The 24,930-nt window shown below is 28.0% G+C and overlaps 1 protein-coding gene across 1 annotated transcript in view; it reads right to left on the minus strand.

Moving 5' to 3' along the window:
* Positions 1-14,148: 14,148 nt before the first annotated feature.
* Positions 14,149-24,930, minus strand: part of LOC129959640 (protein quiver-like) — a 62,989-nt gene continuing 52,207 nt past the window's right edge. The window contains exons 2-4 of the mRNA XM_056072528.1: positions 18,763-18,810; positions 17,372-17,518; positions 14,149-16,536 (exon numbers count right to left, since the gene is read on the minus strand). Coding sequence (XP_055928503.1) covers positions 16,337-16,536; positions 17,372-17,518; positions 18,763-18,810 — 395 coding nt within the window. The 3' untranslated portion in view covers positions 14,149-16,336. The remainder of the gene's footprint in view (positions 16,537-17,371; positions 17,519-18,762; positions 18,811-24,930) is intronic.

A 24,930-nucleotide genomic window follows, 5' to 3' on the forward strand; every position in this document is an offset into this window, starting at 1 on the left:
TATATATATATATATATATATATATATATATATATATATATATATATATATATATATATATATATAGGATTGGTCAAAGGATTAAGTAATTAAAAAAATTTGTATCAGGACCGAATTTTGAATTACTTGTCTATTTCGCTGATTTCTGACATATCATGTTCACATTTACTTGAACATATTTAAGGCATTCTTTAATTTGATAGATTTAGATTAAAATGCTACAAATATCTACATTTGTTTACCTATTGCTTGGATATTCATGAAAATGTCGAAGCTGAAATGTTGACGATAACAAACTTTCTCTTGAAGTAATCCATATGCATTACTCATAATGCATTAAACGTAAATAATATATGCATCATTCGTGAATAATTCATTACTTCTCTTGAAATAATTCATGTCTAGGAAAAAAAGGAATTATGTTTAAAAAATAATGCATTGCATTTTATAATTAATAAAAATAGTTTTATAAAGAAATTTACACAAAAACTATGTCAAAATATATATTAAATAATTACTTATTTATTACCATTTCTTGACATTTCTTAATATATTTCTTTTGTTATTGGATACCATAATTTTTGTACATTTTTAAAGAGATCTTATTTTCAATTGTTTAATTAGATAATGTAAGCATTTTGAATTGAGTTATATATACTGTATATTTGTACATAAAATGTATGCATATTTTTGTGAAAGATATTTTTATTTGGAATGTCATTAAATTTTTTCCAATAAGTATGTCTAGACATTTGAAGTAGTTTAAAATTTACTTCAGATTTCCAGCAACAGTTTCTATCGGTTTTTTATGAAATTCTGTGTTTTTTACTATTAAAAGCACTTTGCAATATTGTTACCCACTGAGAGTTTTGGTGCTTTCCCAAATTCTTGAATTGTTTTCCATTCTTATATGATGCTGTATTTTATAAAATCTTTTTCTTTTACTTAATTCCTGTTTACTCTATATCTCAAACAGTACAAAAACTTCTCTTTGTGTGATTCCTTTGATCTTGGCATACTTGACACCTTCCTCGAACTGATTTTGCCAAACTTCTATTTGGTAGAGAAAAAAATTTTAACCCTTCTTCCCTTTGTGCACCCTTTATTTTACATTATTTTTTTCTTTAAAATCTCCAATTCTCGTATTTATTTGAAATTTTTGTTTTCTTCAGTAATCGCCATTTTTTTATGTAACTGCATCTGTTTGGTAATACCCTATCAACATTAGTTGATCCTGAGGTTAAGAGCTTCGAGTTCAAATACTCCGCCATCCATCTCTCATTTAGGCAAATCGAATTCATCTGATTAAATACACTATGGGCTGAAGTTACAACAATAAACAACTCCATTGCTCCGATGAACAATTTTAGAAAAACTCAGCCCAGGGTACCAATTCTAGTGCAGATTAAATGCATTACATCCCCTGTTTACGAAAAGACAAACTTAAGTGTTTCAAATTCTTATTCGAATGAAATGCGTTTTCAGATATTTTGGTCATTCTGTCTGTATTCTCTTAATGAATAAGGCACTTGAAACAAGAAAAACTAAAATGTTTTATGCGAATTCCATGAAACTCATTTTATTGCTCTAGAGCAACAAAATACTCATCGAGAGTAACGAGAAAGTTCTCGTCAAAAATGTTATTTGCATTGCACTTGATTTGGTAGGAGTGAACATGTTAAAAGACACAAATATGAAGAATATTTTTTATATGTGTAAGCATTTTATTTATATTTCACTATCTTATTGACATGTAGCTTCATCTTTGGCTTCATATAGCTGTGAATTGATAAAATTCATTAATGCTTACAACACTCTTTTAAAGATACCTAAGATATCTTTTCCTAAATTGATACGTGTCAAAGAAATTCTTATCAAAATCTCATAGTAAAATCAATGAAAGAGAATCTTCTGCTCTTGTGTCGCGATGTAGACTAGTGTATTTCTTACCACTTATTCTCTGTACGTAAATGTTGCCTCCCGTGATCAAAAAAATGAAAGGTTTAAAATTTCAAAATATTTATGAAAATATATTTGAAAAAGAATTTTAAAACACTCATTGTTGCCCTTTGAAACTATCATGTCAAGCTTATAAATGGAAATAAAAACATGTTGACAAATGACAACACGATGCATTGTAAGGTTAATATCAATGGGTATGGTCTCCTAGAAAGTTTATCTCGTAATTTCTAAAAAAGATGTCATCCACCTGCTCCTGCATGAAATTATAACCTTGGAAAAGGCTGTGAGTGGGACAAATGCTCAGATTTTTATTTCCACGTATGAGAGTTGCATTCTACATTCTATAATAAAGAAAACCTGTTCTTGTTTGTTAATTGTATACCATTGGCGAACAATAGATGCGAAAGATTATTCTTTGATATGGATCTAGCTTTTTTTACTGTGTCTGGGTTGTGTTCTTTATAGTTGTATGTATAATATGTATCTTGGATGCCTTTTTTATGGCTTATTGAAACCAAAAAATGACATAGAAGCAAACTTTTAGTCGTAAGATTGCATATGAAATTTCATTTATTTGAATTTTGATCCATAAACAACCATAAACTTCCAGATGGCAGCGCATTCCCGTTGTCTTGAAAGTTAAGCAGTAAAGATTTCTTGTTTGCTTGGCAGTCAATAAAAGTAGATGTTCACGTTGAATATGAGCGACAAGTAGCTCGCGAGGAAAATAGGGACAATCAAGCAGAAACCCAGCGATTTTTTATGTAATTAGTAGTTTTCTATTCTAAAAATGTTATTCCAAGATTTTAAATCGTACATAATGATCGATTTTCAGAATTTTCAAAGAAAAAAATTATTGATAATTAAATTCGAAGTCAGCATTTAAATTCCAGTTACTAAGCATGAATTCATTCTCTGATGATCGATATGTTCCAGAACATGTTTCTTTAATATTTTTTTGAGAATTAATAATAAAATGATTATCTCATAAAGTGAACTTTTTTTTCAGATTTAGAATATGACTTTCTTTCAATGAATTATACAAATCTTGTCTTATAATGACTACCTTATCTTATGTCTTAATGACGTGCCATTTTTAAATAAACTTTGCACTGCATAATAGTATAGGCCATCTTGTACGTATATCACTTTCTACAAGATAGTAACAAAAACAACCATAAGCTTCCATTCCTTAGCAGTCTACGAAACTAGTCAATGATTAAATTAGTAATGTTATTCAATTAAATTAGATTTTTCAATAGTCAAATACAATAAAAATTCTGATGATATGTGTAGAGATTGTATCCAAAATAATTTTACTAAGGCAAATGGAGAAAAATTTCATTTCCCTAACTTTATGTTGAGAAAATATGCAAAAAATAAAATATTCTGTGAAATTAAGAAGTCAATTTAGCATAAATATGAAATTATCAACTTTATTAACATCTGTTATTTACAAAACAACTTCTAGAATGCAAAGTCAACAAGAAACATACGCTTTCACTCTGTTACATTTACAAAGTAATCGATTTTATTTCTTTACAACACACCCTGAAAACTTTGAAAGACAAACAATCCGTAGAGATGTAACTGTTCAAAGAGAGTCAAAAATATGTACAGTACTCTTATGTACATTTAAGTTGAATGGAGGGCACCTAGGTGTGTAGAAATGACATTTAGTAAAAGAAAGTTGCTTCATGGCATAGAAAATAATTTTTAAATACGACTAACCTTTGAGATAATTCTACGACCACGTTTTATGGAAGTATTTACATATATTAAAATAAGCATTTAAATATAAGTAAGAAAAAGTGATTTATAAACTATTCGAATTCAATATATTTAACATCTAGAGGAAGTAAATTCGGAAGAGCAGTATATATAATATAAAAAAATCGATTTTTTTTCCCCTCTAAAATTTTAAGACAAAAAAATGAAATCTCCCGTGAGATATTTTGAGTGAGTTATAGAAGTATACACAAAAAGAAAAGAAGAAAATGTATTGCACTTTCACAGCCATATAGGTTAATAGATAATTAAGAGATTTTTCTATTCTTATAATTAATATTTAACCTTAAAAGCAATACTGTAATTTTCAATAGTAAATATAAACAATTTTCAATTATTTTTAAATTCAGAAATCTGTCAGATTATTTTGACTAAAAGTTTATTTGCCGTCATTTAGAGTAAGCTATATTATACTATGTTCATAACGTAATCTTGGTATCTTATTCACTTTATTAATTGATGCCACTTTACAATGCAAAACACAATTTAATCCTAAATTATTGACCACATTTAAAAATTGAATAAATGCATCGTCCACTGCGCTGCTTTAATAAAAGGTAATTTCCTGATTTAAAATTAAATAGTGTTATTTTCTATTCATTAATTAATTCATTCATTAATTAATTTTTTATTTTTAAGTTTTCATTTCTGAAACAACTTGCGAGAAAATACTTGTCGTGAGATTGAGTATTGCTCGTATATGTTACGAGTCATTAATGAAACTTGCTCAGAAGTTTTTTTGAAATTCAAAATGTTATTATATGAAGCTGTATAAAGCTTTCTTGTTTAATAAGCATTTAACAAATCAGTATATTCCAATCTTTTCCTTTCATTTCATCTCGAAATGTGCTTAATAACCTTTGACCATTCCGTATTGCATCGTAGAATAAATGCCATGACTTAATAAAAAAAATCATTTATACTGAAATTCTACGACAAACAACTTCTAGGATTTTTTTCAAATGAAATGTATCTATTTAAAATATAATAATTATTATTATAATGGATGAATCAAAGCAACTTTATTGCTAAATATCATTTCTTATCCATCACTATAGTTCGTAATGTATTTAAGTTAGTGTGGTCAGTGAGTGCACAGTGTCTCACTTATCGATACTGTTAAATGCACCAAAACAGCGCACTAAGGCAACGCTACATGAGAATAAGATAAGCCACTCGAAGAGAAATGATGTGCGAAACAATGTGACTGTACATAATACTAAAGACTTCAATTTTGCAGTACTATTCTAAACTATCCTGACAGCAAGATTGGCACATTTAGCTATGCACTATCAAAACAATTGACTTGCTGCATATAGTTCAGTTGTAAAGCTTATCACAGCTCTACTTAAGTAATTTCCGCCTTTCTAGATTAGAATCTGACTCAATAAGGAAATCCAATTGTAATTATCCCTCGTATAGCATCCATTTCTTCAGTTTATAAAGTAGATTTTTACTTTAACACATTTTTGTAGCTAGACTTTAAGGTTATTCATCTAATAAGCGTTCTTTTTTATGCTAAGACAAAAATACGGTGAATTTATTATTGTGTATATATGTTATAATAGTTAAATAGATTAATATACTAGAACTATTTTAGAAGGCTATCAAAAAATTTAGTGCTTTTTAAAAGTACATGATGCAAACAAAAAGGCAAGAAGAATTTTCCTAATATTATACGACATATCTAATGGCAAAGGGGAAAACGTTTTTAAAAAATTGAATATTGAAAAAAAAATGTAATACTAGTTGGAAGGCAGTTAATAAATATCTCTTAAAATTGAAATTCTTTCTTCTTCAAAGAATACAAATAGGCATTGGCAATAAATCTCTATCACAGTATATAGAACTTAAACTTTGACACCATAAGTGGAAATAAAATCGTAAAAATTCAAATATTTTCTGACTGTTACACTAACATTGCTTACATTTTTAAACAAATTAAGATCTAAATTGCTTACACAACGACTACAGACAAAAAAAAATTCATTTTCTCTTAATTATCCTAGAATTTCATACGCATTACATTCTTCAAAAATAAATATCAAAATTCAAAAATAGTTAAACAATCACATTTGAACAGCACAAATAACTTCATCTCAGACAATTTTTACAAACACTGACAGCATCATTACTCTGGTTTCTTAAAGTTGTAAACCTGATTATAAATGCACTGCATCTAACGCAGTAGCATACATTTTAAACTATCTTGAAGTTAATTTTTAATACAATATTTACATTATCATATATTTTCTAGACTAAAATTATGTTCAAAAGGCCACAATAGAATACAAATTACTTTCCAGTGGGAAAAGATTCATAGATAGATATTTTCTAGAATACTTAATACTTCTTGCAGTAACTGATACACTTAGAATTTTCATGCGTCTCTTCACAGTACTGTGTGTTTATATTCATCTATCTTCCAATAAATTTAATAAGTATTATATTTAATTAGATTATACGAAATTATTTTATTGCAAGTTTCTTAGAATAGTTTAAACATCAAAGAAATGTTATTTTTTAATATTTTTTTTATATTTTAATAATAAGCATATGAAATCATGTTGAATATTTTGACGCTGTTATAGTAAAAACAACAAAAATATATACAATATTCTTAACACGTATTTTTAATCAGATGAATTCAAAATTTGTCACTTAAAATTATTGTAATGAGAGGCAATGCATATTTAGAGTATATCTACGATATCAAATATTTTTGGTACAAAATTATTGTATTATTAAATCATGGTTCTCTTCTCTCAATAATTGTTTAATTTATTTTGGTTTTTTCTGTTCATAAACAGAAAAAAGTGAATATAAATAGGCGGCTGAATGCATTGTTGAGCAAGCATTAAATAAAAAGCCAGACTAACATTGGTCCACTTATTGCCTGATTTAAATTATATTTGAAAGGCTTCCAGTTAATGTTCTGATAAGCTTCTAATAAAGGAACAAAATGATTGCAGAACTAAATAATCATAAATACTATAATAAAGCTAACCAAAAAATAATAAACTGGCCACTAACTTAGTTAAATCTGTTAATAACTAGTAATAATCAAAGGCATTGAATCAGAAATCTGTTTGAGCAGAAAAAGTAAGGAACGACTGTTAAAATAAAAAAAAAAATATAGCACTGTATTAAAAATAGCCTAAATTATTATATATGATTCAAAACGAACAAAAATCATTCATAATTCTATATATTTAGATTTATTTTTAAATGAAGTACACTTAATTTAACTTTTAATATTTAAAAATAATTTAATGTATTAAATCATAATGTCTAATTTTATATAACAGTATTTAGGATATTGAGGGAAAAGATATTAAATATCTCTTTATAAAATCCATTCAATATAAGCTGCATCTTTTTTTTTAACTGTTCAAGCATTTGCAAATAACATTTTTCTTTTTGGAGAAAAAACGTATCAAACAGTTTTGTTAATGTTTTCATTATAGGTTACAAATTTCTGAAAATATTCAAAGTAAAGGATTGTTTTTTTTTTAATAATGAAACTTTTCATTTTTTATTTTTTCGTAAATTCAGCACACATGAATATTATATGCTAAAGGTTTAAATCTAATTCATGAAAATAAAAATTAAGCTTTAATTAAGCAAAATTTAGAATATATTTTTGAGTGTTAATCAAAGAATTTTATTAACAAACGATTAAGTGAGTCTCTAATGAACAAAAATTTTGCTTAAAGTTGTTTCTTTAGCAACACATATCTTTCAACAAATTTGCAGATATCTCATTAAATTAAAATGAAATGGACTTGGAGTTCATTATGGTAGCCATTTTAATCTGTTCATATAAAGCAACAGTGCTTGTTAGTTTCTCTATAACGCTCGACAGCAATGACGTAGACTATTTTTGGGAAAGACGCTTTATAGTGAACTTTAGGAATTAAATTAACAATTTTACAATGGCATTTAATTTAATGAGCAGGGTGAACTTATCTATCCAAAGAGATTTTGATAAGCTTATTCACTCGCTCTATACATTCACGATTTAATACTCGAATGAAGAAAGGATTTTTTCCGTTTTTCTTGGACAAAATTACTTTTGCTTTAAAAAATGCAGAGAAATACCTCTTAAATTAATAAATGCTCAGTGGTTTTTTTTTTACCAAATATGAATGATTTTTATTTCTTTTTATATAATAGTGATTAATGTATAAATATCTATGCAATGTATATTAATTTTGACTTGTGATCTTTTCTAATACTTTTAAATACAAACAATTTAATTCAATAGAAATTAATACGTGAGATATAAAAATTTAATTTTAAAGTTAGTTACGGACAAATTTCCCCCCCAAAAAATTACGACTTACTTAAATAGTTGATGAATTATATAAATATTAAATTCACATGACCATACATAAACCATGTAAAAGTCTAAGAAAACTAAACATATAAAACAAGATTTTTTAAAAGTTTTTATTTTTACTAAATTTGGTAATTTTGTGGGAGCTATTTAAAAAAAACTCGCGGTGACTCGATTTGGAATACAATACTTAAAAAAACTATGCTATCCTAAAATGGAACACTTTTTGCTTTAAAAACTATATCCTTTTATGGGAAATAGACTTATTTCAAAATTAGACATTCTTGGAATACTGAATTAATATCAGAAATTTTACTACTGCTCAGTGGAAGATTAAATTTGCGCTTGAGTGTGTGCATGCGTGTGTTTCCTTTGTGAAATCGAAATTCCACAATAAGGAAAAATTATGTCTCTTAGACATTTAAGAAAAGTAAAATATTTTCCTGCGTGTCTATATGTACATATGTGAGTATGCAGTCGTGAAAATACAAAATCATACACATTAAAACATAATTTAAAAATTTAAAAAATATTCCGAGCCTTGATATGATATTAAAATACCTTCTTTATTAGAAGTAGGGTAAGATACCAATTTTTTTTAATTACATTACATGTATTCAATATGGACACCCTTCGAAACTTGCAGATATTTTTCTTCATAAAAGTTTGAAATTCTAGATTTAACAATTTTTATAGATACTCCTTTGATTCATAACCTTTGAAATTTCACATTAGAACTTTTATAAGCACTCCTTTGACTCACAACCTTTGCAGTTTCACACTACAACTTTCAAAGACACTCACTTAAGATTCTAAAAGAGCTTCGCACTATTTTCAGTGCTGACATGTTGGGACTTTTGTCAAATAAAGATTATAAGGGCAGGGTAGTTTTTAATAAAGAGGTAACCTTTCATAATTACAGCAAAGTAAATAGGTATAAAGTTCGAATTCTAAAATCACATCAAGAGGCTCGAGAATACTTTTTCAAAAAAGTATATTTTTTTTGGACAGAAAGGAATTTAAGTTATATAAATCAAAATGCTTTTCGTTCTTTTCATTAAATAGCATCTTTACAAATTCTGATTCAAATATTTGGAATTTTTGCAACTTTTAACAGACTTGTTGACATTATATAATGATCCAAACAGTTGTTGCTTTATATGTTCTAAGATTTTTTTTCACAGTCATTAACAAAACGACATGTAAAATACAGTGTGCTGATAAAAATTTAAAAGAACAATTGTCTAAAGCTCTATTTTATTGTTTACGATTAAATTAAAGGAAAAAAGGATATTTATATAAAGAAATGGCTGATTTTAGAAATGATATTCATATTTGAGTAAGTAGTCGTAATGCAAACATAAAAACAACATACTTTTCGATAGAATTCGATTTATCCAGTTGGCAACTTTTTTTTTAATCTAGACTCATTATACGTAATGCTTGTATTTTATATGCATTTTCTTAGATTTTGAGAGTTTATACTTGTATGGATTTGAATATATCCATGTGTATATATTTCGATATCCATTATATTAATATAAAAGTAAATAAACTCATATAATTAATATTAATTATGTTCTTTTGGTAAAAATTTCAATCAATATTTCCAAAAAAATATTTAACTAAATAAAATACGATTATTTAGTTAAATATCACATCGTATATTACTAACAAAAAGATTTATTTATTTGAAAACTGGTCATTAGAAGCTCATCGGAATAAACCACAATTTTTTTCTCTAAAAATTTCCTTCTTTAAAAATAATCTATTTTTGTCAAAAATTTACTCGAAAAAAGAAATGAATTTCATACTTTGAAGTTCAAAAATGCACTATAAATTTTTAATTGATTTTCATTTATAAAAAAAATTTAGATATCAAGAAATTGCATATCACGATGAGTTCATCGGATTATATTTCAAATAATATGAAATCGTTCTATCCCTGATGTTCTTAGTAGAACTTTATTTTATATAAATAAGACTTCCTAAAAATTTATATAAAATTTTATTTCAATTTTAACTTTAGAAAATAAGATATATAATCTTTAGATATTTGTATATTTATATATTCCGTTTGAATAGATTCTTCCTGAATATATTTCTTATTGGAAAAACCGTTATATATTATAGAATTTATTTATATGCTTAAACAGTCATGCCAACCATATACTTGTTTCCCCATATTCTAAAATATAGATTATATAGATTCTATAAAAGGAATTCAGTGAAATTGTATTTCTTTGACAGTATTTCATTTGAATTTAATATTTCTGCCTTTTGAGCACATCACTTTGGAGACAATTCCAAAATTAAATGTTTTCCCTCACTTCTAATAAACAAATTTGTCAAATTTTTATAACTATATAATTTTGGCATTTCGATATATTTTAATTAAACTGAGCTTTCGTTGATTTTCCTATATATCAACGAATAATGGGATTCCTACTAATTCTTGCAACAAAATGGGAAGTTACAATGTACAGTAAGACAAACAGAGACCAAATATATATATATATATATACGATTCTGTTTTATATAATACTCAGACTGGTAGAAAAAATAAACGTCACTCGTTAATGTATGCCTTTTATTAGAGAACAATAGGCATTTAATTTATGCTGTATACTTTTCGTGATTATTGGCAAGATTTTACGTATTTTTGTCCGCTCAGCCAGTATCTTTGTCGTTTGAATAATTTCCCGCTAATCAGCTTAAAATTTGTTTGAACATTTGAACACACATTTGAAGCACATTTTGCATACTATTATATGCCAACCGTGACTATTGGATATGCTACAAAGCTAATCTACAGTCAGATCTGCCATTAGCTTGAATAGAGTCTTCAATATATTTTATAAGTACCGTTAGAAAGATATATTTTTAATACGTTGCTGAAGAGGATAGGTATTAAAACATTATATGCAATGGATCAGTTTTAAAGATTCATTATAGACCATGAAATATCAGAGAAGCGAGTCATCTGTCTGAGTACATCTGCTTCATATAAGCATCACGTTAAAACATTTTCAACGGCTTAGAAATGAAGACAATGGATTTCATTTTGGACAAAAGTTTCAAACTTTTTCAGCTGTACTAATATCACTGCACCATGCACTTTTTGGTTATTCCTCTTATTCTAATAATGGGTCAAAATACAAAAGAAATATCATAAATATTGCAATATATATTATAAATATTGCATTATTTATAATATATTGCATTGCTCTTATTATAAATATTGCAATCTTAGATTCCATGGCAATTTTAATTAATCTTGCTATACGATATAATCTTTTCCTTTAATTGCAAGAGTTTGCAGACAATCTATATACCCTTATTTCTTTGATACAATTAATTGCGTCAGGGAAATCATACTACATTTCTTAGAGGTACATGAAAACGCTATATCAATAATTTAAAAAAAAAGAATACATGTCTTTAATTATTATTAATTTCCATCTTCTATTTCTCTTTTCCTCTATCATCACGTATATCTAATGAAGGCTAATAGCGCCATCTGCAATCAGAGGCATCCATTCACCATGTCATTTTAACAGAAGTTTCTTACGTCCCATCTCCTTTCTCGTGATTTTAAAACCATCGCATATTCTATAGTAATTTTAGGCAAATAATAACTAAGCACTCTTTCAAATGCTTTGAAACTATGTAAAGAAATTAGAATATAGGTGAAAGTTGGCATGTCTGTTATTATTTACTCACATAAACACACATGATTGCTAAGATTTATTAATGAGGAACTGGAGTTCTAGTAAAAATTTTCAAAGCTATGGTGTAGTATGAGAATAAAGCTTGCTTCTACAAAAATTGCAGTTTAATAGAAAAATCTAGAAAAATTATTGCTATTTAGTTCATGTACGAAGTTCATGCTACAGAAAGATATTTAGATGCATAAAGCCATGCATTTAGAAAATATAGTACAAAGTACAATGAATGCACAAAATAAGTGCTTTTCTTACTCGATCTGTGAGCAGTTGAAAAATGCCAAATTTAGGCGACAGTGATTAGAAAGTATATCTTAGCATTGCCGCTCAATTGCTTTACATGTTCTTACAGTGTACAAATATTCAAGGCCATTTTCTGTCATTAGATAATTGTAATATCAAAACAGTAAACTGTTTATTTTGATAGAAATATTAGTAGTTTTTTGAAAAAATAGGTTAAAAAAAAGTTTTTTATAAAATGTTGTTACAGAAAATAAATTCTAAGAAAGATAAGAATGCTTTAAATAAAGAATTTAATCTTTTCTGAAAAAAAAACAATGAGTGTTGATCTTTAATAATATTTTTCAATGAAACTGAATCATTTGTAGCATTTCATATACGAATCACATTGATTATTTAATTAATTAAATAAACAGAGTTCTTACCACACTTTATTCTTCCCTTAACAAACTTTCATTTATCTCTTCCGTTTCTAAAAACTAATACATTCATTCCTTTAATAATTTCTAATCAATATTTTGAAATTTCATCTATGGTTAATTTAGTTTTGGATAATATTTTTAAATATGTGTGTCTCTGTGTGTGTGTCATTTCAAATATATATTTATTTCCTTATTCTCTACAAACAATAGGAATTTTTTTTCGTATCATTGCAGTCCACAGGTACAAATAAAGCCTTCTAGAATATTTCATTATTTTCAGATTTTCGACATTCTATAGTATTCTTGGATAATATAGGAAATGCTAAGTTTTATCTCACTTTGACACCCATTTTTGACATTCCGAAATATTTAATTTCTCAATATACATTCTAAAATATTCTAAAGTAATACAAAGCTAAAAAAAACTCGTACCTAAATCCAATTTTTAATAGCAAAACTATGACTCTTTTCGAATTTTTAATTTTTTATACATTTGTATATTAGAAAATCACTTCGAGAATTCCACTCTATCTGAATAGTTGGATTCTTCTCCGTTTCGTTTTTTTAAATATTTGTCTTAAAAGGACAAACGAAGAGTAACTCTAAAGAAAGCATTTCAAAGAATAATTTTGAAAAATGAATAAAATACATCAAAAATAATTTTAAACGTCCATTGACCTTCAAATTATTTATATTCAAAGTGTATTCAAGGACCAAATATGATTTTGTGGATTATGAGTTTATTAGAGTAAACTGCAGACATAAAGTCCTAGCCCAGCTCTGCAAACCAACGCTGAACTAACTGTATAAATTTTACAATAAATTATCAATAATTTATTATTTATATTTATTAATAATTATTATATTTATAATATAATTTATTATTATTTATATTCTCGAATTTTCTCTCTGTTGTTTTAGGTAAAGTAGCTCCATCGCAAAATGTGCAATCTGTAGTTCGTTCTTGGTAGTCAAATTTCATTAATTATATAGTCTTAAATTTTATGAGGAAATAAACATAGAAATATTGCTTTTTTTTTATGTTAGTCCATATTAATTATAATTTAAAATTTTGCTTGTGTTCATAATAAACTCATTTTACTGTGGAAGAATATATCTTGAGGTAGAACTTTTCATATGAATAAAATTAATACGAAATTTTACAAGCAATGTCATTGTCTAAATGATATTTCGAGAATTTAAACATCAAAGTGTGAAATAACTTTTTATGATTCATTTACTTTCTTCTCAAAATAGGATTTGAGTATAGAATTTGATATATTATAATAAAAAATATAATTTGAGAAGAAAAAGAGTTTTTTAAAAATTAATATTTCTTACTTATTTTTTTATCAAAACTTTATTTTAACTTCATTTAAAATATTTAAAGGGCAACTAATAAAAATAAGATTGTGATTTTTTTACAGAAAATAAAGACCTGAGATATAATAAAGCCCTGCAACTTCAATAAATTATAAATATTAACTGTCGACATAAAATTCAACAACCTAATAATTAAAACAGTATGTTATTTCCAATTTTTGGGATAAGCTTTAATAAGAAGTAAAAATATTTTAATTAAAATATATTAAAATGATAAAAATAATTTCAAAGATAACTTGCATTAGTTTGTACTGCAAAAATAACAATTTATTCCTTGATTGAAGTACCAAAATAAACAACTTTCATGCAATAAGTTAATATCAGTATATTAAACAGCATTTCTTAATTATTATGATTTAATTAAGAATTGATTTAACACGACATTACTAAAATCAGGGATGAACTCATGCTGAAACGTTTTATAATTTGAAATGCTTCGATGTATTAATGAATTGTCAATATATTTAGGTTTAAATAATATATGCCTTGTCGTGTATCGTCTATATTTCATTTTGCTATTAATAAACTCTTTTAGCTCAGCGTGTATGATGGTTGACTATATTTTTTTAAAAGAACTGTTTAAATTTTGTGTCAGATTTATTTATTAAGCATTAATTAGTACTAATTTGATTATTAAGCCTTAAATTAATACTGTGTCATCAGTTAATGTGTTGATTTTAACCCCTTGCAATTGGGTTTTTGTTTGAATTTTTTTCCAAGTTGTATTTAAATAACGCGCTTAAGTACAGTCATAATTGTGCGTTCCAATATTAATTTCAATACAAAATGTCGCATAATGTAATGTAAACCATTTATCTAATTGCTAGCACCATGCTCATATCTGACATACACTTTACGATACATTTTCTTGCCCAATATACTTCAAGAATTATCAGAAAACAATAAAAAAAATTACAGCCTGTTATCATTCCATGAAACCTATGTTTGTACTTGATGGAAACAACACTTTTACTTTCAGATTGAATCACATTTAGCAAACCTCAGTTTAGCATTAAAATTTGTGAAATATTCAACAGAATTGCACTTATAAGACACAGAAGTTGTAAGGCATTCGTTCTGGAAATAAAAATATTTTCTGTTACACTATCCACATAAACGAGAGCAAAATACTGTGCACACTTAATAGATCCGAAGGGCATACAGCGAAACCTGACACATAAACTGGTAACAAATAAATATTTTACAGAAAAAGAAATAGTTAAATTTACAAGAATGAATGAACAATGAAATATAGTCAACAACATTTCGAGCAATATGTCACAATTGACTTTAGGCATATTCACGTTTTTACTGGTGATGAAATAAATATACTAAGAATAAGTAAATATATAAAATATCTTTAAATCATTCCTCTAATTTCTAATATTTTTTCAAATATGAAAGTGAAATAAGGAGAGCTCTGGAAATATTTGTAAATACTTGGCAAAATCAAAATAAACCTCTTTTATTTTGTCGTAGAACGTGTGTGACCAGTTTTCTGAATAACGCATTTGCAAACTGCTGATCAAGTACAGATTTTATTCTTTCGCCAATATAATCAGCAGATTTATCATGTTCATTTTTTGTATATGTCAGTGTGTGAAGACATCTAGAAACGCCATATTCGATACCCTTATTAATTCTAAAAAAGATCTCCGCACCATACTATTTAACACTGCTAAAAATGATATCTAGGAGAATATTGTGAAGCTGGTATCCGTTTTAATGATATCGTGCTTATGCAGCTTTCTGTCAAAATAACATCATAAAACAGTTATGATAATTTCTTTTAGGCTCACTTTCGTACGTTTTTGACACTTTTCCTTAGTACCTGTGAATTCTTGAACGCATTATTTCTACACTCACGTTCTATTACAAAAAAAATCCTTATGTTGATTCACAATAATGTCCTACTACTAAGTTAGACAACTGAAGTAAAAAAAAAATTAGAGAGATGTTCTAAAACATAAAACTCGTGTGGAGTACCAACCAATTAGCTATAGAAATTAATTATTGGACATCATGCCATTTGGAAGATAATGAATTTAAATGATATGTTCAATTAAAATGAATTTTGCTCGTATGAATCATGAGATGAAAATCCATGCTAATGCATAGTATGGTTCCTTTCCACATTAGTTTTACGATTGCAAGGTCCCACTTCAATGAACACTAACTGACTAGTTAAACATGACAGTTAATGTGAGGATTTTCAATTTTTCGCTAAAAAATCCTCAGATGTCCTCTCATTAGCTTGATTAAGGCATTTCAAGACAATGCATGCCCCGCATCGTTTGTATGCTCATTCTTTCTTTACAAGAGAGTCGAGTGAATGGCTCGAAATGTTGTAGACAACACAAAACAACAGTCATAACCTCGGTCTCGGAAGATCAAAGGTCTTCTGGGGAAAGCTCTTTCTTGGGACGAAACTTGAGGGAGGATCACTGGCCTCGGAGAATCTTAAACGTCTGGAGAACCTAAAGGAACAATAATGCCAAAAAAGCAGACGCTAGGTAAGTCCAGTGGCTCCCGGAGTTACCCAGTGCCGCGTTGCAGTTGTCTCTCTCGCAGAAACACATATGCCCGGTGTTCCCTCCCTCGTACATGCACACGTGGTCCACCATGAAAAGGTTTATTTGCAGTCTCTTTGTACAGGTGCGCCGGATCACTTCCTTTGCTGAAAAAAACATGGGAAAAAAACGTATGAGACAGCTGAAAGAATCTCAAAAATAAGATAATCAGGCCAAATATCGAATACCCAATGAGATTCCTAAAAAATAATGAAATTCTTCTTCTCAGATATTCCACTATTCAAAAATATAGCTTCAACTAGTTTCTAATATGCACAACGTGATGTCCAGAGCTGAACCAGATTTCAGTTATACCATTTATTTATTTTATTTTTTTTTCCTCTCCCTCAGAAAAAAAATTATTTGTGCTTATCCTCCTTTATTTTAGTATTTCGTATTTCACAAACTCCCAATCAAACAGAATGACCCACTTATTGTTTTTGCTGTTGAAAATAGAAAAATCATAAATAACATTCACTTAAAAATTGCTTTTGGGATCTGTACAAACAAAACATCAGATATTTATATGATAAAATAGGCATTAAAGGGATTTTTTTTTCTCATTTATATATGTTTTTGCACTTCAAACTATGCGAATAGCAGTTCGGTTTTTGTTGTAGTCTTATTTTGCTTTTTTTAAAACTTTTTAAAGACAACCAGTGCAATTTTGCGGCAATTAAAATTTCAGTGACTTGTATTTAAGTCTTTTTGAAATCTGCATTGATAACTTTTATTAAATGAAATATTTACTATATCTATTTTACAGCATTCCAAGTTCATCTTACCAATTTATATGATATATACATTCTAGAAATATATTTCACATTAATATTCAAGACAATTTTCAACTTTTATAAAAGATGTTTTATTACATAAGTGCTATTATTGTAGCAAATACCTAAAATATATATTATATTATTTTGAACTTATTCATGAACTTACAGGTGCCGGCATACATGACGATCTTGACACAGCAACCTTCACACTGTGTGAGGGGTGGCAGGTCATTTGGATGAGCGCTCGAATTGAATGGATCCTTACACCTCGCATCTGTCCAGGTGTCGCACTCATAACACCAATACGTGCTCTCTGAAATCAGTACAATGCTGCATTTAATAACAACATAAAATGAATACAGAACACATTGCGCATAATAATTTAATCAATTCATTTTTTGTAAATACAAATTTAGTATAAAAATTAGCGAGGAATTGCATGGCCCTCAAATATAAAAATATAAGCCTAAAATTTCATGTTTCATGATGTTAATTGAATTGGAGCTTAGTGTAAAAGCGACAATTCAGTTATAATATATTACATACATGAGGAGGCATCGTTTCAATGTTTGAAAATTGGATGTCAGTATTGCATGTTAAATAATATGAAAAAGCTGCCCTAGTCTTGTCAAGTGAGGTCTTCTAAATGACTATCATCAACATAGCAAAAGGATTGAAACTGAACTTGGAGACCTAAAAGCGATTACTAATCATTGCTCAAACTTTTCTTTGGATGGTGCATGCCATTATTGGAGTAGAGATAACTCGATTCGATAGCATTTTTCTGCCTACCAGAAGGCAACAATATCACTGTTGAACCAATGAAACTTTATTCACGTACTCCTGGCACTACCATACCCCCCCCCGTTGTAAATTTCAGGTTAATTAAAACCAATTAATTAAGTTATGCAAGTCATATCACTGATTCTCCGACCTGTCCGAAGGTACACGGATAAATAATACTGAATGACCGCCGCAATAGCAACACTGGCGGGAACTGTGGTTGAGTCCTAAGGGTCATCACCGTCCCAGGTACAACCCTTCCCTAAGGAAGTACGCCCCGTCATTGATGGGAGGAGACAGACACCCACCTTTTCGTGCATCCTCCAGGGTGTCGAGAAGCTTTCGGAGGAGCTTCTCATCCTCCTTTCGAGGTGCCCCCCGGGGAGAATTATGTTGTCCAAGGATGGACAAAAGTTTACAGCAAGATGGACACTATTAATCATATAAACAAGACATCGATACTTTCGTGTTGGCAAAAAAAGAGAATGCAATTCGTTTGAATTCATTCTTTTTAAAAAAATCACATTCTTGGCAATTGATTGGTTGACGATGTTGTGTAGCTGACAGGGAAAGGCTATATACCAAGTGTATATAATAAAGCATAATTTATAGTTGTTGGATACCGGCATCCTTATTTACATACATCAAGCCTATTTCAAACACGACAAACGCACCGCAATGCGCTTTGGACATATGGTAGAACTTCTTTTTAAAGTATATTATTTTTTTATTAGTATTATTTAAAACAATAATTTTGGAAATAAAAATACTTACTCATGCACTCTTCCTCCGCGTTGAGACACAAAAAGATTGAGAAAAATACTGCAAAAGAATTTAGGAAATAGAATTAGTATATCGATTTTTTTGGCAAAAATCCAAATAAATTTATTTCAAAAAATAAAAAAAAATAATAGGATAATATAAATAAAATAAACTAGAATCATATGTGAAATTTAAAAAAAAAACAATGAAAAATATTCTTTTGATTATTTGACAGATATAATTTTTAGTTTTACCATTACCTTTTCTCTTTGTATGCATGATTCATATGGGATATATTTTAAACACCTTAATGAAATAAACTTATATAAAAAAAACTGATAATAAGGTACTAGATTAAAAATCGATAGTAAAATTGATAGTAATTTCAGTAGATGGAATTTATTGAAATCGAGAACTAAATAAACATATAAAAATAACTTCCGAAATTAAAAAAATAAAATAATCTAAATTTTTAAAAAGTAAATATTAATAAATAGTTGACACCATGGGTTAATTCCTCCCAGTTTAGAAAAAACAATCAATTTTAAACTTCTAATACATATTTTTTCCAAAATAGTAAACTCATCAGAAATTTTTCAACACATATATTTTTTATTGACATAATCATTAATTAAAAAACAAGTATTAACTCATCATATCCTTTCCAATAACGAAAAAATGAATTTTATAGCATAGATGAAGAAAAAGAACAGTAACTATATTTTCATTTCGGTAACAAATCGATCTATATTCAAAGTTCGTAATTCTGCTCCAAAATCATCCACTTCATCATTATTCATTGCAAAATAAATTTATAATACACATCTCAAGTCGTATTTGCATTCTCTTTGCTTCGAAACTGAAGCGAAGATCAAACAAAATAATTCATAGTACATTTGCCATGAGTACTGGAATGTTTCGTTTCCAAATGCAACTATTATTTTTAGCAAAAATATCGAAGAGAGCCAATGGATATAAACCTGTGAAAGTTCTCTGACAGGGAAAAAATTAAGAATATGTTCAATTGCTGTGCACTATATTTGATATTTTGGTTTAATCTACATTCTTATTATTATTTTGCTATTAATGAAATGTCTCCAAAATATGGCATATACCATATTAAGAGAAACTGAAAAGAGTATATATTTATTGAAATATGAATAACTTACTAAATACTTGAGCTATGTTTATTAAACTATTTATGAAAATCTATAAAACTTTCGCAAAATATCAAATTCAGAAATGCTGAAATTAAGTCTGATCGACAAGGAAAAAGTGCGAAAGCATCACTTATAATAAAACAAATAATATTAATAATTGAATAACACTCTTAATTATGCTAAATGAATATTAAGAATTTTTTAAAAATTCTTCTAAGTAAATTTTATTAGTATTAGTGATGAGCAAGTATAAAATATTTCATATTAATCTCATGCTCAAATGATAGAATATCATAATTCATTTTTTTTAATTTCACATGACAGCTTTTTTAAGATTCAAGATGCCAGGAAAAGTCACTTAGTTCGGTTTTAAATGATCGAGTGGGTTACTTCTCTATTTAAGACATATTTCAACTTCTAGACATTAACGAACGAAATGGTCTGTAACATTTTGCCATCTCAGCACAGAATTAAAATAAAAAAAGAAAAGATTTACACCGCCATGATCTGACCTTATAACTTGAATGCCACTGAGGCTCGATAAGATAATGAGCAATTCAATTTCTACATGATATAACAAGGTATTAAGGAGAGACAAGGATTAAGGATAAAAGCGAAATTTCATTATCTTCTTTCACCAATTCATACTCCTCAATTATGCCATGTAAAACACCTACTTTCAAACCTCTCCATAAAAATGGATTACGATTAGAATATTGAAACTAAATCAGTTATTTAATAACTTTAATGGATACAAAATGTAATCATGACAAAATAGATATAAATTCAGAACACAGTTCAAAAATATAGATAACAGCTGTAATTGCTACAAATCTCCAAACTCGTTATACTTTCAAGTGCGTTAATACAATATAGCATTTCACTCTTCTTATGGTACCATTTCATGACATTGCCCTGATTTTCCAAGAATTCTTGCTCATTTAAATGTTCGCCAAGTCGAATTTTTAATGTTTTAAGAATTTCTACCGATTTTTACTAAATTTCCCTGAAGTTTTTTTCAATTTTATTGTATGCCTGATTTTAAAATATATATCTGTTGATAAACTATAAAGAAAAAATAATAACAATAAACATATAATAAGACACAGTCATTCAATCATAAACGAATTGATGGTTTCTACAAAAATGACAAATGAATAACATGCTTTTACAATTGATGAATTTAAATAAAAATGTCAGTTCAAGAAACTATTTCAAATACTTTCTAATTCGTAATAGCTTGCATCAAAAACTATCAAGTGGAAACATTATGCATTGAAGTTGTAGCTACTGATTTAAATCTTAACCCTTTTTGGAGCGTAAAATAATAAGATTTAAATGTACATAGTGTGAGTACAAATTCCTTTAATTGTTAGAATTCAAAAAGTTATAGGAAAAAGTTAAAGGAATGTTATAATTACTAAAAATTAATGTGAGAGTTTTTTTTATATAAATTTTGTAACAATTATTATCTAACATCAATGTGAAAATAATACATATTTCAGAATGTTCAGTCAAACTGGACATTGGACCGCAAAAACAAAATCACAAATGCTATTTTGAAATAAACCTTAGAATTTTCAAAAGAAATTCAAATAAATTTTTATAATGACAAAAATTTAACAAATTTTTAGTTAGAACCGTAGCAGATGATATTCCACTTGTACACATCAGTGTCTGAAATAAAATTGGTCTTAAACATCTTTTCAAAATTCTTATAGAAAACGCTTTGATTTAATTTCTATTTTTAATTCGCTAAATAGTGCTGACGGGAAAATGGACAAGCGTCATAGAATTAAATTTATATCTAACATCAATATATATACATCTTTGCATTTTGTCATGCAATAAATTAATTTTATTTTAAATTTTAATACCAATTAATTTGAGCAGTTGATAGAAAAAAAAAGAATGATAGTTTAATAAGAACTAACGTATACTAAGAATATGTATAAATATAACATATTATCCCTAAATAAGTACTAAATAAAATAATTAATTTAAATAAGTACTAGAATATTTTTACCTTAAATTCTGTTTTCATATTTACTTCAGAATAATAAAGTTTGAGGCAATTACATGAATTATTTTTTGTTATTGTTTTTTTAAACTCATAAACCAATGCGATTTTTCCTTCCAATGAAAGAAAAAATAACTTGGAAGGATTTTTCTTTGAAAGAGATTTCGCATGAATCTTTAACACCTTCATAAATGTAAGAAAAATATGCGTACTAAATCAAAAAAAACCATTATGAGGTTTTCTAGATGCATAAATCTTTTCAAAAGAAATAAAAGACTGAAAAGACGGAAATAAAATGATTCGTTGATTTTACTGCAGAGATTTGGGTTTCTCATTGAAGGATTCAAAGGTAAAACATTAAAAAATCCTTTTCTTAAGTTCAGCAAAACGTATTATTTGAAAAACAGTTTTAAAAAACAAATTTTCTTAGTGATAAAAAAATTAAACAGATTACAACATTTATCCTAGGATATTTGTTTCTTTAACAACTACATTTCTTATCCACAATTCCAAGTTTTCTTAACAAAATCAAATTCAACTATTTTTGCTATATCCGGTTCAAAGTATACAAAGAGAAAATACTATAATCCTCAAAAATTCAATCGTGATATTTTAATGAATCCTCATGATTTAAATCTCTATAAATCCAAAAAACACGTTTCTGGGATTATACTTATCTACTTATCTATAATTCATAGCACATATTTCAATCGTGATATTCAAAAATTTAATCGTGATATTTTAATGAATCCCCATGCTTTAAATCTCTATAAATCCAAAAAACACGTTTCTGGGATTATGCTTATCTACTTATCTATAATTCATAGCACATATTTCAATCGTGATATTCAAAAATTTAATCGTGATATTTTAATGAATCCTCATGCTTTAAATCTCTATAAATCCAAAAAACACGTTTCTGGGATTATGCTTATCTACTTATCTATAAAACTGTATACAGAATGATATATAATTCATAGCACATATTTCAATCGTGATATTCAAAAATTCAATCGTGATATTTTAATGAATCCTCATGCTTAAAATCTCTATAAATCCAAAAAACACGTTTCTGGGATTATGCTTATCTACTTATCTATAAAACTGTATACAGAATGATATATAATTCATAGCACAGATTTCAATCGTGATATTCAAAAATTCAATCGTGATATTTTAATGAATCCCCATGCTTTAAATCTCTATAAATCCAAAAAACACGTTTCTGGGATTATGCTTATCTACTTATCTATAATTCATAGCACATATTTCAATCGTGATATTCAAAAATTTAATCGTGGCATTTTAATGAATCCCCATGCTTTAACTCTCGATAAATCCAAAAAACACGTTTCTGGGATTATGCTTATCTACTTAGCTATAAAACTCTATACAGAATGATATATAATTTATAGCACAGATTTCAATCATAATTCATAGTACAGATTTTCAGAGTTAGTGCAGGACACTGCAAGAATTATTTATCATAAAGGAATGTATAGGCGCAAGTAATTCAGTAAGGATCAAACACAGAAAATAAAAAAATGATAGGAAAGATAAATAGAGTTAATGGAAAGGAGAGAGAATAAAGAGTTTTGGGGCGCGATGAATTGATCTTGGTGAGCAACTCCTTTGGCCACTTTGATTTCTTGATTTACGCAGTCCTGATTACTTTCTTTAGGTGCATCCGAAGAGTCTTGTACCTGTGAATCCATCTGGATCAGATCTGAATTGCGTTGCGAGTGTACGTGAAATACCTGGGTTCTTTTAAGGTATGCGCAAATTGCTTCGTCAGTGCTTTCAAGCATTTATCACTTTGGTACTCAATTTTGAGCAGTTAATGTTGCACTTATCAGTAATGTAGTCAATAAACACTTTGTATTTCTTTTCATTTCTTGTATCCTATATTTGAACTTCCCCTTGTCTCTTGGGTCATGCATTTTTACACAATAAATGGTTGTTATAGTGTCATGCACCGACTCCTGTAAATTTGTATTATGAATTCGGGATCACCCTGTATACGTAAAAGAGGCCATTTGAAAAAACACAAGCGAGAGGTCTTAACAATTAAATTGTAGCTATGTTTTAATTTTGGGGTATATTCAATTATTGGAACCTATCTCGTTCCTACACATTGTGTGTTTAGCATGCCTTCCTCTTCAAAGGAGCACATTAACATCCTGGCATAAGAGTAGTGCGTCTTCCCCACGATCTTGTGTCCCATGTTCAACTCCAGGGGTCGGTCATGGTTATTCTTCATCTGTGTTCTTCTATCTGCGAGGTGTGTGAATGTGCACCCCTGTAAAAAGAGGTTGTGCAAGCGAATGTGACGCAGGAGTAGCTAAGACATATTTTTGGTCCTAAATGGCGCTACTAAAAAACTCTTGGCGCTATTACTCTGTCGGCTGAAAATCGCTGACATTGTCAGCGGGCTTGTCTATAGGACAAGTGCCATAAGAAACCACAACAACATTTACAAAATGAATAATTTAGCTTCCTTTCTTCCATCTTTTATTATATTGCTAAGAATGTCAAGAACCTAACTGATTATAAATCAACTTTTCGTCTTGATACTAGAAGGTTACTTCAAGTACTTTTTTCCAAGGCGAATTTTCTGCAAAATTTCGCTTCAAACAAAAATTTTCCTGGTTTAGTTATAAGAAACTAACCACTTGTGCTGGCAAGTACGTGATATCTTACAGAAATCTGAAAAAGATGTATATCTTGTCTTCTAAATGAATTAATTGTCAACCTAATATTATGATCCTGTAGGCAGAAGCACATTTTTTCACATCATTTTTTCTTCATATTCGTATTATTTTTACTTTTGTGATAATTCTCTGCCGACGTGTACAACATGTTGTTGGCGATTTTGTAACAAGTGCATTTTAACGTGCGTGACTCGTCTTCCCAGTCGCAATTATTTAAAATTCGTCTGAAAATATTTGGAAGAAGTGAAATGCCTTTAAACATCAGAGATCTTTAGAAATAAGTTACAAG

The sequence above is a fragment of the Argiope bruennichi genome, chromosome 2 (assembly GCF_947563725.1).
Source record: "Argiope bruennichi chromosome 2, qqArgBrue1.1, whole genome shotgun sequence".
NCBI lineage: Eukaryota > Metazoa > Arthropoda > Arachnida > Araneae > Araneidae > Argiope > Argiope bruennichi.